The sequence below is a fragment of the Bos grunniens genome, chromosome 5 (genome assembly GCF_055505025.1).
Source record: "Bos grunniens cultivar Pamir isolate PY7600 chromosome 5, Bosgru_T2T1.0, whole genome shotgun sequence".
Taxonomy (NCBI): Eukaryota; Metazoa; Chordata; class Mammalia; order Artiodactyla; family Bovidae; genus Bos; species Bos grunniens.
In genome coordinates, this window is record NC_141169.1 from 33,165,446 (window position 1) to 33,189,998 (window position 24,553).

Consider the following 24,553-nt stretch of genomic DNA (forward strand, 5'->3'; position numbering starts at 1 on the left):
ACACAGAGTTATTGACCCTCTCGTCAAGCTCAGGGCTCAGTGATCAGTTTGAGTGTGGTGCTGGCCTTCAAGCAGCTTACGATGAAGAGCCAGAGACAAGCATCTAAAGGACAGGAGTAACTGGAGCCTATTATACAGAGTGAAGTAAGTCAGAAAGAAAAACACCAATAAAGTATACTAACGCATATATATGGAATTTAGAAGGATGGTAATGATAACCCTGTATGCAAGACAGCAAAAGAGATACAGATGTAAAGAACAGTCTTTTAGACTCTGTGGGAGAGGGAGAGGGTTGGATGATTTGAGAGAATAGTACTGAAACATGTATATTATCATATGTGAAACAGATCGCCAGTCCAGGTTCAATGCATGAGACAGGGTGCTCAGGGCTGGTGCACTGGGATGACCCTGAGGGATGGGATGGGGAGGGAGGTGGGAGGGAGGATCAGGATGGGGAACACATGTACACCTGTCGCTGATTCATGTCAATGTATGGCAAAAACCACTACAATATTGTAAAGTAATTAGCCTCCAATTAAAATAAATTAATTAATTTAAAAAATAAAAATAAAGGACAGGAGTGAAGGGGGAAAGGCAAAATAGGAGTACAAGCAATGTGCAGCAGATCTTAAAAGAATGGCTCTAATTCAGTGAAGAGAATCAGAGGGTGGAGGGATCCAAGGGAGGCCTAACTGGACTCAGGACCAGAAGAAGATGCATTCTCTAAGCTGGAGCTGTCCTATGTTCGAAGGTGTGGCAGTGTAAGAATGCCTGGCATCCAAACATGGAGTAGTTTTATGTTGTTAGAACGGAGGGTTGGTGGAGTCTGTGATGGGAAGCAGGGCTGGAAAGACATGTTGGAGCCAAGTTATGGAGTATGGGCTTGACCCTAGGGTGTTGGATGGTCACTGGGGATTTCTGAGCACAGGAATGACACTTTTCTGTAGCAACAGTAAGAAAGGTAAACTAGAGACTTGACTCCAGGATTCTAATAAGAGGCTACTGAAAAAGATGATGGAATTCGGAATCAAAACAGTCTGGAGGGAGTGGGGCCTGAGATGTCCTAGAGACAGAATTGACTTCACTACTGGAAGGACCAAAGAATAGGAGCCATTGAGAATGGTCCTGGCCATGCTTTTGCAGACCTCCATATTCATGCCATAGGCTTCCCAGCTTGTGCTAGTGGTAAAGAACCTACCTGCCAATGCAGGAGACATAGGAGTCGTGCATGGGTTTGATCACTGGGCCAGGATGATCCCCTGGAGAAGGGAACAGCAACCCGCTCCAGTATTATTGCCTGGAGAATCCCATGGACAGAGGAACCTGGCAGGCTACAGTTCAAGAGGTCCCAAGAGTCGGACATGACTGAAGCGTCTTAGCTTACACATACTCATGCCATAGCCCTGGGAGCCTCCTCAGGCTCCATCTTCCTGACCCTAGAAGAGCCATGACTGCTTAGACTTGGGAGACCCTAGAAAGTCACTGGATTTTCCCTGTCTTAGTGGCTGAGCTACACCAGCTGGCATTTGATCACACCTTTGAGTTGTTCTCCTTCAAGAAACAGTCTTGATCTTTCCACCCAGGCTGCAAGTTCCTTGGTGGAGGACCCAGAGCACATGCTGGTCACCTGGCAGGGTATGCCTGTCAAAGCATCGCACTTATCGGCATGACATGAAGGTCTTGATGAGTAACTGACCTCCCCCTCTACCCTCCCTGGCAGAGACCTCACCCCTGAGGACCAGATCGTGCTGCTGAAGTCGAGTGCCATTGAAGTCATCATGCTTCGCTCCAACCAGTCCTTCACCCTGGACGACATGTCCTGGACCTGTGGCAGCCCGGACTACAAGTACCAAGTCAGCGACGTGACCAGAGGTGCGGCTGGGTTCTGCCTCCACCTGCCTAAGCTCCACCCCTCCTGGGGTCATGTGCCCCACCAGGCACTTCAGAGGGAGGGAGTTAGCAACTGGGAGAGAAGGGCGAGGGTCAGGCCAGAGGATGGGTAGAGTGGGGTGGTTGGCCCCTGCTGATGCTCACAGCAGCGGGCCGTTCTCTCTTGTAGCCGGACACAGCCTGGAGCTCATCGAGCCCCTCATCAAGTTCCAGGTGGGGCTGAAGAAGCTGAATTTGCACGAAGAGGAACATGTCCTGCTCATGGCCATCTGCATTGTCTCCCCAGGTACCTAGTGGCATGGCTGGGGGGCAGGCATGAAGGGTGAGCCCCGCTGAGGGCCAGCAGAGAAGTTCGGGAGGAGAAGTGAGCAAAAGGAAAGACCGACCAGGAAAGACCCACTTTGCTGGGTTTGCCCAGGCTGCATGGTATGGGTTTGTTGAGGGTTTCCTCACTGCCCTTGAGCTAGTGAGACCATTGCTGGTTCATGGGTGGGATTCTGAAGAATCAGACTCAGGCTCTGCTCTTGTGTGAACTGGATTGACCTCTGCTGACACTTGAGGTCCCCTGGGGACAGGGCGCAAAACCCTAGATGGCTCTACTGGCCTGATAGTTTAGCTGACAGATGTTGGAGGCAGAGTGCTGTGACCCTCAAGCTCTCCTGCCTGTTTGGGGTGGGAAGAGAGAGAGAGGTCGAGGAGGAGGAGATCTTGCAGTCCTGAGGATGCTGGATGGCTGGTGAGGCTCCACCTAGATGGTGTTCAGGGAACAAGCCAGTGGCCTCTATAAAGGGATGCTTTCCTGGGCAGGCGCCCAAGGAGAGGACGTGGGCACCCCTCCCGCTGCCCAGCATTCACTCATTCATTCATCGACTCAACACTGATTTATCAGGCTTCTGTCAAGCACCAGGCATGGTGCCTGGCACAGGGACTCAGCAGCAAACAGGACACAGATCCCCGCATCAAGTGTGCTGCTGCTAAGTCACTTCAGTTGTGTCCGACTCTGTGCGACCCCATAGACGGCAGCCCACCAGGCTCCCCCGTCCCTGGGATTCTCCAGGCAAGAACATGGAGTGGGTTGCCATTTCCTTCTCCAATGCATGAAAGTGAAAAGTGAAAGTGAAGTCGCTCAGTCGTGTCCGACTCTTAGCGACCCCATGGACTGCAGCCCACCAGGCTCCTCTGTCCATGGGATTTGCCAGGCAAGAGTACTGGAGTGGGGTGCCATTGCCTTCTCCCCATGAGGTGTAGGAGGAGACATTAAACACATGCAACTTAACAACCAACTCCTTGTGTGATGAGAGTTTTAAAAATAAAGTAAATGATGCTACAGAGAGTAGAGCAGAAAATGGGAGCCTGATGTCATCTGAAGGTAAGGGCTCATCAGGAATGACCTTGAGGAAGGTCCTTTGTGCTGTTACCTGAAGGATAAGAGGCAGGCAAAAGTAAAGGAGATGAGTTCCTGGTAAAGGGAACACAGATGTGAAGCCTGGAGGTCAGAGAGCCGGGATCTGGATCCTGATGAAAGATGGACAATAGAGACAGGAGAGAGACGAGGTGGGACAGGACCAGATGACCCAGGTGGACCTGAGACTTGATCCTCAAGGCAATGGGAAGTGGCCAAGGGGTTGGGGAGGCCTGATGTCACAGATTAGCAGCCATCCAGGAGTGACCGAGGAAGGTGCTGAGGCTGGGGGTCTGTCTTCGGGCTGAGGGGTGAGGGCTGGGCAGTAAGGGACCTGACTCAGAGCTCCCCCCCGCCCCCCACCTCTCTGCCCACAGACCGCCCTGGAGTGCAGGACGCAGCACTGGTCGAGGCCATCCAGGACCGCCTGTCCAACACGCTGCAGACCTACATCCGCTGCCGCCACCCGCCCCCAGGCAGCCACCTGCTCTACGCCAAGATGATCCAGAAGCTGGCGGACCTGCGCAGCCTGAACGAGGAGCACTCCAAGCAGTACCGCTGCCTCTCCTTCCAGCCTGAGTCCAGCATGAAGCTCACACCCCTCCTGTTCGAGGTGTTTGGCAACGAGATCTCCTGACTCTGGCGGCCTGCACTGGCGCCTGGGAGGGGAGGCCTCTCCAGGGCCGGGCACCCAGGCCTGGGGCTGGCGGCTGCCCAGCAGGCCTTCCCACACCTGCTGGGGTTCATCCCCTCCTCTCCTGCCTCCCCTCCCCGGCTGGCCCGTCCTCTCTCCTGCCCCGTCTAACACCAGGTCCCCCTCACCTGCAGGCCACAGGCTGCCCCCCCCAACCCACCCCCGCCCCTGCCCTCAAGGCCTTGGTCATGAGGATTTTTCGTTTATGTGACAAAGGAACTAAAGTAGGGGCAGAGGGCAGAGGCTGAAGTTGGGCCCTTGCCCAAGGATGTCCCCGCCACTCCGGAAGTGGCTGCTGGCTGGTGCAGAGGGAACAGGCAGGTGGGAGAGACAGAGCCATTCCTCAGGGACAGAGACACCTGTACCTCCACTGCACTCCAGGCCCACCCATCCAGAGCGGCTGGGACCACCCTTCCTCCACCCACCCACGATAAATACTGACTCACAACCCCCTCCTCATTCTGCTGCTGTCTGTGTGTCTGCCCCTGGGCAGTGTGCTGCGATGGGCCCTCCTCCTCTGCCTTCTTATCCTGGCCCTCCTAGGACACTCGCTGCCAAGGAAGCCCCAAAACCAAGGTGACCAAGATCACAATCCCCACTCTCATTCACACTCTGCCGGCCAAAGGGTGCTTGCCTAATGCTGTAGGGCCCACCCTCATCCTATCACCATGGTAACATTCACCATGGTAACATTCTCCCCGGTAGTGGCTTTGGTAGGATGGGCTTTCTCCCCATGGTAGGGGCCACTGGCCCAGAACCCAAGTGCTGGAGGCCAAGCAGGGAAGCGAGCAGGGCCCAGGTGATGGGGGGACAGGTAAACCCAGCCTGGTAAAAGAGTAGTAGACAGAGGCCCCACCCATCCTGCCACCGAGCCCACGGCTCCTCAGCCTGGATCTAAGGGGCTGGCGAGGCGGGAGCTCTTCTCCCTCCCCCAGTCCACGTGGCAGGACTGAACGGCCCCCAGGCTTCAGAGGATTGCAGCCCACTGTCCTCATTCACACCCTGCGGGTCCTACAACCCACCCCAGACAGGACTGGCCACAGGCTCCAGAGCCCTTGCACAGCGGCCGTGGGGCTGGATGGGCCTCACCATAGGGTGGATGGCCAAGGGTGATGACCCAGAGATTGGTCCACTATCCCTGCCCCCAGCAGTCTGGAGAAGCCACTTACCAGTAGGGCCTTGTCTTTCCTTCCTGGCAGGGTAGGATGAAGTGTGAAAGTGTCAGTCGCTCAGTAGTGTCCAACTCTTTGCAACCCCATGGACTGTAGCCCATCAGGCTCCTTTGTCCGTGGGAGGGGGGGATGAGGGAGAGGAATTTCCAGATCCCAACAGCCCCAGCCCACCCTGGCTGCCTGGATCTGCTTCCAGCACTGCTCCAGCATCTCAAGTGTGAGTGGGGAGCAGCAGGTCTGTGAGAGCACTTCTGGTGGAGTTGGGTAAAGCTGGTTCCTCCTTGTTCCCACCCCACCCACTAATGTCAGAAAGGGCCAGTGAGGCAGGTGGGGCGGGGGCACCAAACTTCAAAGTCGGTGTTCTTCCCATATCCAGAGCTGACGTCTGACAGACGGAAGCTGTCTTTAGAATCAGACGCCTTTGGGACCACATCCTGATAAAGCGGATAGCAGGCACCACTAATGAAGAGATGCTTATGGGAGGTGTGGGCTTATGTTGGGGAAGTTCCGCACACTATTGGTGTTGTTATTTTACAAATTAAGGAGAGACCCTTGGGACCCGATTGTAGAAAAGGCTTGAAAATCGCTAACCCAGTTCAACCCCCTTGTTAGAGAAAACCAATGCTGAGGAGAAGGTGTGACTCACCCAAGCTCGTGTAACTAGTTTGGAGCAGCCCCAGGTCTGGACCTGGATGTTGGCCATGGGGTCCCGTGCTGTTTTTCCTACACTGTGCTAGAGCTCAGACGCTTCGTCCCATTCCCCTGGTGGCCGACCTGTGCCCTGGGGGAAGCCCTGGGTTTTAGACGGAGCAAGTCCAGAGCCCTGCCTCTCTTTCCTGGGCTGTCACCCCACTGAGCCCTCAGGACCTGGAAAAGGGACGCCTCAGCCTGCATCTCAGTGTGACTCACACCCCACCCCACTGTGGCCCTGGTCGGGTGGGGTTTCGGCCTCAGCTTGGTTTAATGCTGTTGCCTTATCAATAAAGCGAATTTGTCTTTGTACTGCCTTCACCCTCCCAGTGCTCCCCAGCCCCACCTCCCCCAGGAGCATGGCAGGACACACGGAGGACGCTGTTCCTCAGCCTCGGCGCCCCTGACAGCCCCGTGCAGTCCCAAGTCCAGTCTAGCAGCTGGAAGGGAGAGAAAAGTGAGGCTCCCTCGATTGAAAGAAAATATTGTCACTTCTGTTTTAGAATGAGAGAATGTGAAGGCAGACAGTCATAAATCTCAACCTTTTAAAGTATATTATGGGAAAGCCAGGAAGTGTCAGTCACTCAGTCATATCCGATTCTTTGCCACCCCATGGACTATAGCCCACCAGCTTCCTCTGTCCGTGGGATTTTCCAGACAATACTGGAGTGGGTTGCCATTTCCTTCTCCAGGGGTTCTTCCCAACCCAGGGATTGAACCCACGTCTCCTACATTGCAGGCAAATTATTTACCTTTTGAGCCACCAGGGAAGCCAGGAAGTGTACACCAAAAATACCAAATAAACAAGATTCTGGGAGATAGGAAAAGCCTTCTCTGGCTGACTGGAAGAAGTAGGAGAATCTGAATGAGGTCAACAGGGAAGCTTGGAACACGCAGCAGATCTGGTTAAATCTGGAAATAAAACGGCAAAGAGGGCTTTGAAGAATGGCTCCTGGTGATTTCCAAAGAGAAAAAACATTTGCCAAAAATCTGTCAAATAAAACCAATGAAGAAAGCTTCCCATACGGTAATAAAGATGGCGGATACTTACATAGCGCTTACTTTATGTCAAGTACTGCTGTAAATAAATGCTTTATGCAAACCAGCTTGCTTTATCCTTTTAAGGACCCTTTGGGGAAATGGACGACTACTACACTCATTTCACAGAGCGGATAACGTGCCCAAAGCGGCACTGGTGCTAAGTGAGAGACGGGGCTCGAACCTTGGCAGCTGGCTCCAGAAGCCGTTGATTACCTGCTACACTCCACTGATTCCTGCTGAGCCGAAGGGGCTGACAAATGACAGCCAGTCATGCCAGCTGTCTATGAAAGGGGGTGTGAGGGAGGCTCCCATTCCTAAAGTAGACCCTGGGAAAGAGAAATTGGAGGTGCCGGACCAGCAGGGCTCTACTCTCAGGAAGCATTCAGTAGCACGCGTTGTGTCCATTTCTGTGTGGCCCTTACCTAAAACCTCCAGAATAGAAACCAGGCACCTGTGGACTAAACCGTGCCTGTTTTTTACATGACTTGGCAAACTGCAAATGACTCTTGTGAATATACAGGACTTCAAAAGACCCCGAGGAGCCAATGCACCCCCTCCATTTCCAAAAAAAGTGGGGTTTATGATAAAGGATGGGGCTTCTCAAGTGACTAGTGGTAAAGAGCCCCCTGCCCCCAGCCAAAGCAGTAGATCTAAGAGTAACTGGTTTGATCCCTGGGCCAGGAAGATTCCCCTGGAGGAGGGAACGGTAACCTACTCCAATACTCTTGCCTGGAGAATCCCAGGGACAGAGAAGCCTGATGGGCTATAGTCCACGGGGTCACAAGAGTCAGACGTGACTGAAGCGACTTAGCACAACACACATAATAAAGGGCAGCTTTGCTAAACACACAAGCACAAATAACTAGCAAGACACAGAACGGTCGTCTCAGGGGAAACCATGCGGGAAAAACGTAACCAATGTATTTATTTAGGATAAACTGGTCAGAGAACCTCTGGATGTGATTTAATTTTTCAGGAGCATCTGAAAAATTTGATTTCAAATCAAATATGTCAGTGGGGGATGGGATGGGAGTAGAAGAATCGGGGATGGGGCTTGAGGGCTGTTTTGTTAAGAAAAGTGACTGAGTTTAGAGAAATACCATCCCAGGGTACATCTCTGGCAGGAGGAATGTGGAGACGAGTCCCCAGAAACTGTTAGGAGGCTCTTATTTAGCATTTTTATAGACAATCCAGAGGAACACAAGATCTCCAAGGCTTTGTGTTACAATCAACTTTTGCAGGTAAACAGAGAGGAATGCATCCAGTTGGGAGAAAGTGATTTTTAGTTTTCATGTTCCAGGCCTTGGGTCCGCATCTGTGTTGTTCAATAAGGTAACTGCAAGTGACTATTTAAATTAAAATTAAATAAAAGTAAACATTTAGCTCTTCAGCTGCACTCACCATATTCTTAGTGCCCAGTAGCCTCAGGCCTATGGGAATGGACAGACCATTTCCCTCTTTGCAGGAAGTTCTGTTGGACAGGGTTGGTCTACACAATGCATCCTGTTCATGGATGGTACGTTTCTGTCCATCTGTCAGTCAGATGGCCACTAAGTATTTGACACCATATAGAGGTGTCAAATGCTTCCCTGGTAGCTAAGTGGTAAAAATCTGCCTGCAATGGAGGAGACATGGGTTCAATCCCCAGATCAGGAAGATACTCCCTGGAGAAGGAAATGGCAGCCCACTCCAGTATTCTTGCCTGGAAAATCCCATGGACACAAGAGTTGGACACAGCTTAGCGACTAAACCACCACCACCACTTAGGGAACATCCTCCCTTTACATCAAGCAACGTTGTAATGGGACTGCTGTGAATACATCCGCTCCTCAGAAGAAATGTTAGTAAGAAGCATCTCACAGATCACAAAGCTGATAGGCTCAGAGCTTCATGTGGCATAAATGGGTCAGCACTGTGCCAGGACATACAGATTACCTCAGTTCTGGGGACCAGCAGACAGGGAGGGCTTGCCTGGGGTGATCAGGGTCTCTGGCTGCTACTGAGGTTTCCTGGAGGCTGTCTATGCACTTCGGGTCTGTCTGCCTGCCCCGTGGCCCTGCAGGGGACAAGGGTGATGTGTGACATCCCAGTGTGACCAAGGGAAGGCCTCTTCATGCCAACTGGCACTCACTGTAGGCATGATGTCTGTGAGGCTCCTGGAGGGCGGTGTGTGCTCCAGCTGACCAGCAAGCATAGCAGGATGTGGAGCAGAGACTGGGGGTAGGGATGGGGGTGGTCACTGGTCCAGACAGCTGCTTGGAATTTATACACTGAGACACACCGTGTGTGACTCAGGAGACAGTGCTGCTGCACGTTGGGTTCTGGGGAAGCCAACTCAAATGTAGATTAAAGTGCAGGGAGCTCACCGCGGGGTAGTCACAAGATCATCATTGTGGGTGGCAGGGAAGAAAGTGGAATCGGGTGGAGGGAGAAACTGGGCTGCGGTGCAGTCTCCACAGAGGTCTCCACCAGCCCTCACGGAGGCTCTGAGAGATGGGGATGGCCCTTCAGATTGCCCCAAGCTGAGGTGAGGGAGCTGGCTTTTACATTCCTGGTCACTGGATGCAGGCTTCTCTCCAGAAAAGAGTGTGAACTTCATGTGTCCTCTTTTCAGCCAAGACTAGGTAAGGATTGGGGGTTGTTTCTTCACATTTTGTACAACCTGAAGCCTTGCGGAAAGACCAGCAACGCTTCCAGGCCCTTCTTTTTGGCTCTAGGGAGTGGGCAGCAACAGTTCCCGGGGCTCCCTCCAGGGGGGACTGTTCCCAGCTTCTTCTGAGCTTTGGACTGGCTAGTGTTTTCCCCGCCCCGAAGTCACGTTGAGTTCCACCACTAGGTGGTGCTACTGCCCTACAGGGACAGGTTTGGGCTATTTGCCTGGCCACTCTCCCCACTCCCTTCTCTCCCCCTATATCCTGCTCTCGCCTTTTATCTCTGTGAAGGTGCCTGACCCCTATTGTCTGGAGCCTCTGAGCACCTTCCCTGCTGGCCCCCGGTTCCCCCTAAGGTCCAGCTTGGTTGTGCAGTCCTTGCAGTGTCTCTCAGCACAAACCCAGTCCTGGCCTCAGTGCTGGGGATACAGCAATGAATAGGACAGCTGCTGCACCCCAAGAAAGGCACAATCCACTGGAAGAAGACAGACCTGCAAACAGGCCATCGTCAGGAGCACAAGCAGAAGCCAAACACTTAATGGCATAAACTGATGGGTCTTTGTCTTGGCTCTGCCAATGGCTATCTGTGTGACCTTGGGCAAGTGAGTTAATGTTTTTGAGTCTCAGAATCTTCAATTGCATCAATACAATGCAACAATAATAGTACCCACTCATAGTTCATTGTTGTGATACAATCTGTGAAAAGCTCTTATCATAAATGCTGCCAGCATCATTATTAACTTGCAGAGTGAAGGGATGGTCAAACAAGTTTTCACTGGACGTTGACACCGCTCCAGCCCTCTAACGATTGATCCCTGCTACGCTCTCTGGAGTAGCTCCGGAGGGATCTGGCTGACTCCGCCATGCTGATCTCAGCCTCTGGAAGCCGTAGTTCCTGCTCCATGAAAATCTACCGGCGAGGGGAGAAGGCGTCATTGCTCCATTCGGCCACCAGGGGGCAGGTGTGCAACTTAATAAGCCAAATAGGCCTGAATTGAAACCGCTCCGCTGGAGAGAAAATTGTGGGAAAGAGATGGGAAGGTAGGCACAGAAATTCGAAAAACTGGGAACTCTAGTTAATACTGTTCCCAGCTTCTTTCAATTATGGTCTTTCTTTACCAGCTTCGTTTCCCCAGTGACCTCACTATACACATATTGCTAAGTCGCTAAGTCGCTTCAGTCGTGTCCGACTCTGTGCGACACCATAGACGGCAGCCCACGAGGCTCCCCCGTCCCTGGGATTCTCCAGGCAAGAACACTGGAGGGGGTTGCCATTTCCTTCTCCAATGCATGAAAGTGAAAAGTGAAAGTGAAGTCGCTCAGTCCTGTCCAACTCTTAGCGACCCCATGGACTGCAGCCTACCAGGCTCCTCTGTCCATGGGATTTTCCAGGCAAGAGTACTGGAGTGGGGTGCCATTGCCTTCTCCGATACACATATTATCCACCGCATAACTAAAGTCAGTATTCTCTGGACCTAAGTGGATCCTGTCCAGAGGGGAATCCCAATGAGCCGCAAGAATCAGGTTTGCTCCGTGTATTTGTTGTGTCACAGTCTCTACTCACTCACCTTGGTGTTCACTGGACCCATGCTCCCTTGGTGGAGTGCACAGCCCACAGTGATCCAGGAGCACATGTCGCTGTCCAGACTGTGAGACTAGCTAAGGTCACATTCAACCACTTGCAGCTGTGACCATGGCTCGACAGGCTGCTTCCACATCAGCTCTTTTCAAATATTTTGGTCTTTGGGCCATTAAAAGTAAAGAACGCCTGCGTGAGTGCTCAGTCGCTTTAGTCGTGTCTGACTCTGCAACTCTATGGACTGTAGCCCGCCAGGCTCTTCTGTCCATGGGATTCTCCAGGCAAGAATACTGGAGTGGGTTGCCATGCCCTCCTCCAGGGGATCTTCCCAAGCCAGGGATTGAGCCCCCATCTCCAATATTGCAGGTGGATTCTTTACCCACTGAGCCATCTGGGAAGCCCAGAAAATGCCTACCCCCCACCCCCAAATAGCTTTCGTTTATGTGGGTTATAGCCAACAATATTTGCCAAGTTAGAGATTTATTTCTTAACATTTTAAATTCATTTCTATTGGAATATAGTTACTTTACAGTTGTGTTAGTTTCTACTGTACAGCAAAGTGAATCAGCTATACATATACCTATATCTCTGTTTTGTTTGTTTTTTATGAAGATCACACAGAGCACTGGGTAGAGTTCTCTGAGCTACACAGTAGGTGCTCATTGCTCATCTATTTTATACATAGTATCACTAGTGTATATATGTCAATCCCAGTCTCCCAATTCATCCCAATTGTCCCCCTTCCTATTTCCCCCTTGGTGTTCATACGTTTGTTTTCCACATCTATGTCTGTATTTCTGCCTTGCAAATAAGATCATCTATGCCATTTTTATTAGAAATTTAAATTGAGAAAAATATTAAATACTCATTGAATTAAAAAATAGTAATGAATCTATTATAACATAAATAACACAATTTTTACTAAAAGTAATAAACAAGTTTAGTGACAAGAAGGGATTGTTTGACAGTGTTGCAAATCTGTTTGATGTCTGGCTTCATAGAAGGCAGCTAGATTCTCATAACTGGTTCTGCAGCCCATCAGCTAGAGTACCCCACATCATGAAAACTTTGGGAGACTTCTGTGTACACAACTAGAGAATGAGAGTTTAAAAGGCACTTAACGTATTGGTGTTATCATGAAAGTAGTTTCAACCTCGCAGAGCTCCTAGAAGGGGCTCAGGAATCCACAGGAGTCCCAGCCTACACTCTGAGCTCTACACTGCACATCCTTCTAAGGTTGGTTTCTTTGGCCTGATTTTGCCCCACCCTGTTCTCCATCTCCTAGTTTTCTCAGCCTGTCAGACTCTTCCTGCTGCTTCAACTTCCAGCTCAGGCTTCGTGTCTTGCACAAATTTTTCCCTGAACTTCACCACACTGTGCCTTCCCTTGCCCCACTCAGATAGAATGGTGCACCCACTCTCTGGCAGAATGAAGTGTACACTGTAGTGTGTTTTACATTTCTGGTTGGCCTTTGGGGCTCCCTACCAGCCTGGAACAAAGGAGGGATTCCATGAACGTAGCTGAATAAATACATGAATGAATGAATGAAAATGAGGCAGTGTGCCACCCACTTCTGTCCGTGTCTCAAAGATCTGATCTTCACAATAGATGTCAAGTTTAAAAAAAAAAAAAATTCTGCGTGGGTCCCTGATGGAAGATGAAATGCAAACAGACTTATGCAAATTTAAACACCTTCCCTTGAACTTTGGAAACTGAGAAGTTAAGTCCCTTTAGCTTCAGAACCCATATGTTAACTGCCTCTCTCTACAGCAGCTGCCATATCTCCCTTACTCTGTATGTGAATGATTGGGTTTGGGGACCAAAAGGCAGAATTTAGCATGGCATTTATCCCTATTTGTATCTATCTGATTTGATTTTGCCCACATTTTAGTCTGTTCAAATCTTTGGAATCCTCACTTTGTCATCTAACATTCTGACTATCCATGCTGGCCTTGCATCTCCCAAAACTTAGGTCTGCAAATCAAGTCCAGAGTTGGCTAAGACAGAGCTAAGACAATGCCTTTTTGCAGGTTGACACTAGGGCCCTGACCAGAGCCCTTTGGTTTGGTTGTTCAAGACTTTCCTGGGAACAAGAGAAGGGGTGGGTAATGAGACTGAGTTTTGAGGAGGTGAATGGATGCCTTGCAAAACCCCAGGCATCCACAAGAATTTGGGGAACTTGGCAATGCTTCTATAGCCCCTCCCTCTCCAGGACCCAACCACCTCACCCCAAGTCTGAACAGATTCTTACAGAATTAGACCAGATCTGAGCCAAGGCTCGGGGATCCAAGGATATCTGATACAGAGGGTGCAGGAAGGGGTGGATCAAGTATCAGATTCCAAGCTGGATTGTTCTGCAAATACTGTCTGAGCTAGACTGGGGGAAGAAAGGCATAGTCTCTTAGATCCTAGTTACTGAGAGGGGAAGACAGTGGGCAGCGGGCAGAACTCTCCTGAGGCACCCACTGTGAGATGCCGTGGTGAGAAATGGAGAAGCCACATGCAGCACAGCCTGGCAGCCCTTATTTAGCTCCGTGGGGCCTCCCACAGTCCTCGTCACTTGCACTCAGAATCCTTCAGGGCATTTGGAAAGGTCCGTGCCACCCAGACCCAATCCCATCTCATGAGAAATTCTGTGAACACCTGTGGCAGCCAGCATGGGGCAAGGACAAGGCGAGGGTAGAGCAGGGGCCCCAACTGTGTCTGTCCCTGGTTTCTGTTTCTCCCTTTGCCTCCCAGGAGGGCCAGGTAGAGCAAGCAGCCCACCAGAAAAGGCTCCGCAACCAAGGCCAGCCCAGCCAAGCGCGGAGGACCAATGAGCAACTGGGTTCAGAGAGCCAGGGAAACCCCTTCCCGCTGTCCCTTCTGTTTCCCTCCAGCCCCACCCCCACTTCCACTGATTTAAATTTCTTCCCCTCTCCCACCCTGGAGCCCCAGGGGAGCAACAGGGTGGGGGGTGGGGAACAGCCCTGGGTGATAAAGTAGGGATGGGGAGAGGTGATAAAGGGGATGGGAAAGAAGCCAGCTTTACTTCCTCTCTGATAGGGACCCCGCCCCAAGGGGCTCCTGCCTTCTGCCTGTTCACAGGAAGGCCCTGAGGTGGTGGAGGAGTGGATGGGCGGGAGCAGAGGGAGTGCTGTCGGTGGGCAGCATGTCAGCGGCCTTGGCAGTGGACGGTTCAGTGGGTGTTGGTTCTCTTGGGTGCTCCCCACAGCTGTCCCCACTGCAGGCCAGCAGGGGCTGGGCTGTGGGTGCAGAGGCAGAGGGACACAAGAGGGTCCCCTGCCCCTCCACCCCACGCCACTCCTGGCCTTGAGGAAAGCAGCCGCAGTGGTGAAGGAGAGAGGGACTAGACAGCAGGTGGTCCTGAAGCCTGTTGCCACCTCTCACCAGCTGTGTAACCTGGGGGCAGTGACTGGAGCTCTGGGGGCCTTGGTTTCCCCTGCATGAAGGGCAATGCAGGGTCTTTGTGAAGCTAACAGGAGGGAGTTTGCCGCTCCTGCAGGGCCTCCGCTAGGGGAGCGGCCAGACTGGAGTAGCTGCTGCCAGGACCGCTGGCAGATGGACGGGGTCTGCCTCTCTCCCACAGAGCGAAGACACTGGTGATCCTCACTCGGGAGATGTTGTGAAAAGTAGACACGTGAACACACAGCGTTGAGACTTATGCCTGGTGCGCACGCAGTAAGTGCTTGGTGACTATTAGACTTCGTTCTTAGAGTATTCATCACCTCCCGGGGGATCCACTCCTCTCTTCAGTCATCCCCCCTCATCGTACACACACCTAAGTCAGGACTGGCGCAGGTGGGACTCACACCTGGTGGGTTCACTTGTGGAGGACCCCGCCGGTGCCCCAACGGTGCTCACAGGCCTGCCCAAGCCACCGAGGAGGGGGAAGGCTGGCCCCCGGCTCCCTGCTCCAGGCCAGGGCTCGGCTCCTCCCCATTATCTCCTTCTGCAAAGCCTCCTCCACCCGTCAACCCCCAACCGAGATTACAGACCCTCAACCGTCTCCAACTGCCCTGATTCGGGACGAGGCTGGACCCTTGCCCACCCCACACCGGCCTGGCCACCCCAGCTCTGTCCTGCAGTGGAGAGAGGCTGCCTGCTGCTCTGGGAGCTGGGGGGGCCAGGCTGGGGGCTGCCAGGAAGACACTGCCCCCACCCCGGGTTGCCTCCGGAGCACGAGAGGGAAGCTGGTCTCTGATGAGGAGAGACCTCGACGGGCCTCCCAGGCCTGCTGTCTTTCTTGTTTCGGCCTCTCTGCTTCTCCAGGCCGAGTCTGCAGTTTCTGCCTCTCTTTCTCAGGCTGCTCTTCCCCCCACCCCCAGAGCACACCTGGCTCCTCACATCAGATAACACAACCACAGCGCCCCTCGCCCCCGCCGCCTTCTAGAGCCCCCTCCTCGCCCCCATCCTCTTCCTCCCCTGCCTCCCCCACCTTGCGGCTCCCTGACTCGCTCACATTTCCCCAGGGAGGGTTAGGGAGGGGTCCCCAAAGCCTTAAAGCCTTACTAGGTAATTAATGAGGGTGTGAGACGACCCTTCCTATTCCTACCCCCCAACACACATGCACACACACGCGAGCGTGCACACTGGAAACTCTACACCCCCGTGCCCTGTCAGAGCAGAATAAAGGGGAAGGAGGGACTCAGGGACCAGCCTTGAGGTACCAGGAAAATCCAGCCTGAGGAAGTAGAGGGTGGGGGTCCCAGAAGGGGTTCCACAGCTCTCTGCTTCTGGGCCCGGAGAAGTTTCTTCCCTTTCCCTGTGTGTGTTAGTTCATCTGGAGTCTCAGCAGGGCCTGCCTCAGGCCAGGGTCTGGGCTGGGGGAGAGGATGGAGAGTCCCAGCCCCTGCCTCCCACTCCCCCAACAAAGCCCATTGGGGAGGAGCTTGGGGTGGGGACGCTTGTGGAGGAAGAGGCACTGCGAAGTGGGCTGCTGGGGTTGGGTGAGAGCTGGACAAGAAATTGTGGGAAGGGGCAGGGTGGGTCCCAGGAGAGAGTGGGATGGGGACTGGTGGGTGCCTGGGAGCTGAGGCTGGAGGTTTTAATGCCTCTTAACAACAGATGAATCATAGGCAAATTATGTGGAAATGATGGCATAAATAAAGATATGTTATTTCAAGGCCCCAGTGTGCATTGTCGGAAGAGAGCTGAGGGGGGAGGAGCAGGAGGCTGCCCAGGCCGGATGGTGCTTGTAGGTGGGGGCCCAGGTAGAGTTCCTGTGGGGGGGTGGTGGAGGTGATGGCCCACTCACGTCTCTTGTCACCTTCTTCGTGCTGTGAAACAGCAGGTGGCCGACCACAGCCTGCCAACCCCTCCCCCAGGACAGAGCAGCCTTCACACACCCTAAGCTCCTTGGTGATCCCCCAGCCCTCCCCTAACCTCCCTGGGGCCACTACCCCCACACACTGCTCCCTTCCCCAGTGTCTGTCCTCTTTGGGCCGTCCCTCCAGGGGCTCAGGGGCTTCCCTGGTAGCTCAGAGGGTAAAAAATCTGCCTGCCATGCAGGAGACCCCGGTTTGATTCCTGGGTCAGGAAGATCCCCCTGGAGAAAGAAATGGCAACCCACCCCAGTATTCTTGCCTGGAGAATCCCATAGACAGAAGAGTCCGGCGGGCTACAGTCCAGGGAATTGCAAACAGTTGGACACAATTGAGCAACTAACACTTCCAGGGGCTCAGATGGTAAAGAATCTGCCTACAATGTGGGAGACCCACGTTCGATCCCTGAGTCAGGAAGATCGCCTGGAAAAAGGAATGGCAACCCACCCCAGTATTCTTGCCTGGAGAATCCCATGGACAGAGGAGCCTGGAGGGCTACAGTCCATGGGGTCACAAAGAGTCAGACATGACTGAACGACTAACACTTTTCCAGCCCCAGCACAAGGTCTTGCCCCCAGCATGGACTCGAGAGCCAATCGAGCTCCAGGAGCCTTCAGTGGACAGCGCCCGAAGTGATGGTCCGGCAGATGGATGGTCCAGTTAACATATCTGCTGGAGGAATGAATTGAGGACCTCCCTCTGGTCCTCAGGGCCCTCCCTGTAGCCCAGTGGAAGCTGGTGGTCAACCCTCAATCCCAATCTCCACAGCGTTTCACGACATTGACAGTTCTTAAACAACTAGAAGGACTTCCTTGGAGGTCCAGCGGTTAAGATCTCTTGCTCTTAATGCAGGGGACACAGGTTTGAGCCTGCTTGGGGAACTAAGATCCCACATACCGTGTGGCACAACCAAAAAGAAAAAGACTAGAAAAACGTGTGCCTTCATACCACGCCACACAATCATTCCCTGCCACTCATATTTCCTCTCAATCTTTTCCCCTGTGCTTACACCGGGTTTCTTTAAACACAGCAACCATCACTGGGCTTGGGGAAATCTGCATTCTGTTGCCATGCTATGTCACATTCAAAACATCTTTTTAGTAGCTTCGTAATTTTCTATTAAGTGGAAATATAATTTGCTTCGCAATTTTCCAACTGTAGGTGTTCAGATTGTTTCTCATTTTCCATATGGTAAAGAATGTGGTGATGAACATTACTATGCACGTATTCCACTCGCCCCACCTTGAATTTTGGTTTTAGGGTATTTTGGGTGGGGTTATTGAGCCAAACGGTAAAAACATCTTCTAGCTCTTACTATATATTGCCAAATTAATTTCAAAAAGCAGTTACACCACCACCACCAACATGTACATTTCACCACATTCTCACTAATGCTTGAAAAGGGTGCCTGCCTTCAACTTGTTTTAATTGGCATCACTTAGACAACAAGCAGGTTGCATGTTCCCCCGCATTTGCTTACTGGCTGTTTCACCTTTCCTTGAAAAATCCTTTCTGTGCTTTGAGTTTTAGTCCACCCGTTTCAGTGTTTATTACCAACTTGTGTGAGCTTCTCTCTGTAAGGATTTTAAAGCATCGTCCACAGCAACTGAGTGGACACCTCTCATTTGTGACCTTCTCTTTTGGACTCTGACATGGCACTTCCTCTTGTTCTTTTAAATCTCTGACCGTTCCCTCTCCACTCCCACCAGTGATCCCAGGTCTTTATTGGTCCTTCCCTGCTCTTCTGCATTCCAGAGACCAACTGTTTACTCAACTTCCCCTGGACTGCCCCACCAGCACCTCAGTCCACATGTCCATAGCTTGACTCTGCTTTTCACTCCAAATTTGATTCTCACTCCATATCCCCTAACTGTGCTGCCTGAAGGCCTTCGGGTGATGTTTGGAAGGAGAAAGAGGAGCACAGAGGCTAACACACCTGAAGAGGAAAGGAGATTCTACCAATGAGATTCTGTCTTCAGCTTAGGACCAGGACTGGGAAGAGGAGGAGGCGACTATTGTCTAGGAAGATGGCCCACTGCGACTCAGTCTCCCTGCTTCCCTGTAGACCAGGACTGGACCGAGGTCTAGCGATGGGTGCTTGAAAGCCAAAGTGGGATACCGTCCTTCTACAGCAAATCAACCCTGGACATTGACCTCACTGGCCTTCTCTTTCACTTCTTGAGCCTCTACCCCAGCAAGGGACTGCTGCTGCTGCTGCTGCTGCTGCTAAGTCACTTCAGTCGTGTCCGACTCTGTGCGACCCCACAGACGGCAGCCCACCAGGCTCCCCGTCCCTGGGATTCTCCAGGCAAGAACACTGGAGTGGGTTGCCATTTCCTTCTCCAGTGCATGAAAGTGAAAAGTGAAAGCGAAGTCGCTCAGTCGTGTCCGACTCTTAGTGACCCCACGGACTGCAGCCTATCAGGCTCCTCCATCCATGGGATTTGCCAGGCAAGAGTACTGGAGTGGGGTGCCATTGCCTTCTCCGAGCAAAGGACTAGAAGGGCTGAAGAAGAGGTTAAGCTGCCATCTCTTCTAAACCTGTGCAGTTCGATACAGTAGCCACTAGGCACCAGTGCTACTGAGCACCTAAAACATGGCTACAATGTACTGCAACTAAAATACACACTGGATTTCAAGGATTTAGTATGAAAAAAAGCATGTATTATGGTCTCTTTAACAATTTTGTGCTTTGATTGCATGCTGGGATGATGTTTTTACATATATTAGGTTAAATAAATATACTATTAAAATGGACGTCACCAATGTATTTTTACTTTTTTTAAGACCAAGTTACAAATACGGTTCCCATTCTGTTACTACTGGGCGGTGCTGGTCTAGCCCCTCCCAGCAGGCAGAACACCAGGCCCTAGGCTGAGCGGCTCCATTGAGGGATCACGACAGATGCAGATAGAGACCCACTGGAGATGCAGGCCAGCTGAAGTCCAACCAGATGTCACTAACCAGGCAGTGGCGCATCTCCCCCAGGCAAGGCAGAGCAAAGCAACATTTCCTGGACAACGACTTTCCTCCTGGACTTCACGAAGCCTCTGAGCTGGCGCGCGATTCTACAGAGCTTGTTCCTGTGGACAAGTTACTCTAACAGAATGGTCCCCCAGAGTTTTGGATCTCTCCCCCCATCAAGAGTTCTTGAGGAAGTTCTCCATCATTCCACTGGGGCCAGACCCTTCTGCAGGAGCCAGAAGCATCCTCCCACCCACTCGGGCTTTGGCTCAGCCCACGTGTGGGCTGGGAGGGGATGAGAGAGGAAGGTGGGCCTCTAGATACACCAGCTGGGCCGCAGACATGGTTTATGTTCCATTTCTAATGCCTATCCTTCCTCTTGTCCCAGTGACAGAAGAACAGAAAGGGAACAGGAGGTGGCTGGGGTTGTGGGGGTGGGAGCCAGGCACAACTCACTGGGCTGCCCTGCTCTGGCTCATCCTCCCATTGCCCGGGCCCCAGCCTTGCCATAGGAGGGCACCAGCAGCTCCCGCCCGACCAGCCGAGAGGACTCCACCTCTCCTAGGTCCTGGCTGGGATCCGCAGGCCCCAGGCGAGTGGGGGATGGGGAGCCACTCCTGCTTTCCCAGCAGCTGCTGCTGCCTCTTCCTGTTTTGCTAAAACTCTGGCTCTGGACCCAAGGAGGTGGGGGAAGTCATTCGCCAGCCGCTCCCGCACCTCCCACCCCCCCACAAAGGTCAACCTCGTCCCCCTGGCCCTCTCAGCTGGTTATTTATAGCCCCCAGGCCCCGAATGAGGAGCTGGATCTCGCCTCCCGCAAATGTCAGCAGCTGTGGCCATTGCCCCAGGGATGCAGCCAGATGCTCAGCCCACCGCAGATGCGCAGTGCCAGGACAAGGGGGAGGGCAGGCGAGGGCCTCTCTTCAGGTGGTGCGGGCATTCCCTGCAGCCTGGTTTGGGGTCTGTCCCCTCCTCAGCTCCGAGTCAACAACACCTGAGAAGGGGTGGGGGGTGTGGGGGGGAAGGTCCCCCAACATGTTCTCCACTTCCACATTCCAGATCGGAGAATGGACAGCTAAGGAAAGACCCATTTGGATGTCTTTGCATAAATTAGGTCAGTGCTCATTTTGAGACTGACTGTGTAGGGGAAAAGTTCAACAGAGAGGGACGGAAGGGACAGGACGCTGTCTCCTATTACTAACGTCAGCTCGGGCTTCATCCCTAACACTCAGTGGACGGCAGGCTCCACACTGAGCACTTCACGTCCTGGTCCCGTCAGTCTTCACAGCAACCCGAATATGGCAGGCACTTCATGCCCCAGTTTGCAGGTGAGAAAACCAAAATATTCCACCCAAGCAGCCGGACTCCAGAGTCTCAGTTTTAACAACAAAACAACACGGGCTCCCTCAGCCGGTCCCCATGGGTTTTATTTAAATGGTTCATTGAAAGCTGCACGCAGAGAAGCCTGGAGCCCAGCCTCAGGGTCTGCCCAGGGGGAGAGTGGCTGTCTCGATGCCTCCTGTGCCCTCCTGCCCCAGCCACTCAGGCCAAGCTAGAATGAGGGCCGTGAGAGCAGGACGGGGACCTCTAGCATCACCATTCCAGGCACAGAGCGGGCAGGACAGAGCAGAGCCACTGCCCTCACCCACAAGGACCTGATGACCCACCAGTGCCCTCCAGTGTGGAGCTCCGGTGACTCGGGAACCCAGCATCCTTTGCAGCGCTGGTGTTGTGGTCCCTCATCTGACAGTTTTCTCCATTTCAGTTTCTTTTCTTTGGCCGTATCCTGCTCCTGGAGATGATGAATTCACCAAGGATAAGGACTGTGGCTCCCTTTGCCTCTGGGCCCAAGAACCTGAGCCAGAGGAGATGCTCAAAAAATAAGAAATCATACTTATTGAAAAAGAATAGTAGTGGTGGTCACATGTGGGCAGATACTTCAAGGTCGTAGCAAGGACACTCCCACTCACCCCACTGTGTAGTTACCCTCAGCCCCTTTCACCCGCACCTTATGTTGAAGCTCTTCTACTGCACACAGGAGCCTAGTTCAAACCCACCCTAAAGACATTCCTGGGGAAGAGAGGTGAGTGTTCTTAGGCCAAGACCTCCTCAAGGTCTTTGCTGGAGATTCCAGGGTCAGAGGTAAGTGCCTCTCAAGAGGGACCATTAGGATAGGTAACAAGGTGGAATCCTGCCCTCCAGTCGATAGAGTCACGGGGGCTAGAGAGGGCCCTGCTGGGCCACGTAGCAAAGCCGAACTCCCAAGCCCACCAGTGGGTGGACTGCAGCATCCCTGCAGGGGCCACTGGAGCGAGTAATTGTGAGCTGGCTGCAGAGAGGTATTTTGCAACTCAGACGAATTTCTTCTCGCCCATGATTAGGGTATGGCCCAGTGGCTGCCTCCCTGACCATAATCTCTGCTGGCACAGGCATCTCCGGGGCTGGGCGGTGCAGGCTGAGGAAGGAGCGCTGACCTAGAAGCTGGGACGCCTGACTTCTCTGCCTGCTCCCCACCACTGATTAACCGTGACACCTCCAGCAAGGAGACTGGGTCCTCGGCCTCCTCAACTAGAAAGGAGTGATTTGAATAGATCAGAGCATCCCAAACCTAACCACACCTTAGAATTACCTGGGGAGCTGCAGATTACTAGGTACCCCACACCCCCAGCACCCCAAAAGGTAGAGACTGTGAGAGGGCTCAGGAATCTGCTATTCACAGGTTCTTCTGCGTGATTTTGATATAATGTCCAGTTTGGGGGATCCTACAGATTGGATAGTTTTACACACCGCTTGCAGCTCTTAGGAGCAAAGATTCTAGTAAATGGAACAGCCATAACAAGAGGTTTTGGTGCTGTGGGGTTTTATCAGAGGGCATGTGATGGGTAGTTTATTTCATCATCATCATCATCATCAATTACTATTTTTTTCAGTCTTGTTGAGATATAATTGACACTATAGCACTGTATAAGGTATACTGCATAATGATTTGATTCGTATACATCATGTGTATTATAATAAGCTTAGTGAACACGCATCAACTCATATAGACACAAAACCAAAGACAGAAAAAAAGATGTTTTCCTGTGATGAGAACTCAGGATTTACTCTCTTAACAATTTCCTAGATATAAAGCAGTACTAATTATATTTATCATGTTGTACATTATCATTATATCCCTGGTGCTTATTTATCTTATTACTGGAAGTTTGTACCTTTTGACTCAGTTGTGCCGACTCTTTGTGACCCCTAGGACTGTAACCCGCCAGTCTCCTCTGTCCATGGGATTTCTCTAGCAAGAATACTGGAGTGGGTTGCTGTTTGACTACCTTTCTCCAATTCTCCCTGCCTCTAAGCCTCTGGTGACCACAAATCTCATCTCTTTCTTGAGGAACTTGTTTGTGTGTTTGTTTTGAAGCATAATTGACCTCCGACATTCTGTTGGTTTCTGTTACAAAACACAGTGACTGGTATTTCAGTATTTTGATCATCATCATTACTCTTTCTATTACTTCATGGCTGGCATTATTGTTAGGGAGGGACATGGCAGTGCCCTCTTCTGTTTGTGTCACTAACAGGGCTCTGGCTTGGGGGAGGTGGCAGGGCTCACTTACCTCCCAGCTGGAGCAGAATTGGGAGAGAAAGGAAGGGAGGAATGGGCCGTCCCTGTAGGTGGGGCCTCTTAGCCAGGGGACCTTTCTTTCTCTCCCTCCTGGGTGGAGTTTGGCTGGATGGGCTTTGGCACCAGCCTCAGGAGCTGGGAGAGTGTCTTCCCATCCATATTCCTGCCCCACTTTCAGTCTCAGCAGCCTCACCCCTGGGGACTGACCCTTCTCCTCCTCCGGTCCCACTTCCTCCCACCTCAGTCCTCACCAACCTCATTCCTGAGCCTCACTAATCTGTTTGCCACCCTCTGCTTCCTTGCCTCGCCCTTGCACATGCCATTCTCTCTACCTGGAATGTCACCCCCTTCCCCCACACCGATTCGCATTTCTGGGCTCCTTCAAAATCCAGTTTAAAGCTCACTGACTTCATTTAGGCTATGATCTGCTCAGGTCTTTCCTCTTTGCCATGAGCATTTGAAATAACAGAATCAGAAAACTGCCTCAGACTCAGAAAAGTAGAGATGACTTAGACCCGCTCTCACGTTTAATAGATGAGAAACCAGCCTGAGGCCCAGAGAGGTCTTGATTTAGCCAAGATCACACAGTGGTGAGATTTTTAAAATAGTTGGCTGCACAAGAGGCTTTCAAGTATTTTATGTGTTTATTTCCTCAACACAGTGTGAGCAAAATGAGGGCAGAAACTGTGCTTTTGCTTTTATTTTTGTTCTTTATCTGCACTATGGGGTGTGTGTGTGTGTGTGTGTGTGTGTGTGTGTGTGTGGAGGGGGCAACTATAACATTTCTAAATCTCACAGTGGTACAGACTTCTGCATATATTATTCGTACAATCTCAGACTAGTCCTGTGAGGTAGATAACCAAGGCCTTACTATTTTACAAAGCAGGAAACTGAGACTTAGGAAGGTGTGACCCAGGAAGTTAATGGCAGAACTGGGCCTAGAACTCAAGTTCCGTGGCTCCCAGCGTAGCCCGGGGTCCTGACAGCCACGATGCTCTCCTGGGCTTCTGGCTGGGACCTGGAGTGGCCAAGGGGGTGGCCTCTGCCATCCTCCCCAGTCATTGTGCCTTCCTCACCTTGGGGTGAGGGGGCTTCATCTTTGGCTTCCTGTCCCACTGCTTTCTCCCTGTGTCCCCCTAGGGCATGGTTGGCACATACACACATACACATACATACCCAGAACTGCAGGTGTCTAGGGCAACAGACCACAGGGGAAACCACATCACCTTTGTTGACAATGGAGGGAGGTAGGGGGATGAGGGAGGTAGGAGGACCAGGAAGGAACTTGCTGAGTTTGCTCCACCTGCCTCTGTCCCCACAGTCATTTCACCTCCCAGCTCGGGCTATCTGAACTGGTGGCCATGACCCAGCCTCTTCTTAATTTAACTCTGATCCAGGAGGATGTATGGCTTCTTCTCTCAGATCCTAAAATCCTGAGTGGGAGTCTGCCTAGCTGCACCCCAAAGTCGTACCCCTCCATCCTAGCCAGAATACTTACATAGCTCCTCTGATCCCTCCAGAGCAACG

At 52.2% G+C, this 24,553-nt stretch overlaps 1 protein-coding gene across 4 annotated transcripts in view; it reads left to right on the top strand.

Annotated features, from left to right (window-relative positions):
• Nucleotides 1-6,953, top strand: part of VDR (vitamin D receptor) — a 92,481-nt gene extending 85,528 nt beyond the window's left edge. For all 4 annotated transcript variants that reach the window (XM_086399753.1, XM_086399752.1, XM_086399755.1 and 1 more), the window contains 3 exons: nucleotides 1,721-1,872; nucleotides 2,060-2,176; nucleotides 3,670-6,953. In XM_086399753.1, the coding sequence (XP_086255879.1) occupies nucleotides 1,721-1,872; nucleotides 2,060-2,176; nucleotides 3,670-3,929 (529 nt within the window). In that variant the 3' untranslated portion in view covers nucleotides 3,930-6,953. The remainder of the gene's footprint in view (nucleotides 1-1,720; nucleotides 1,873-2,059; nucleotides 2,177-3,669) is intronic.
• Nucleotides 6,954-24,553: the final 17,600 nt, after the last annotated feature.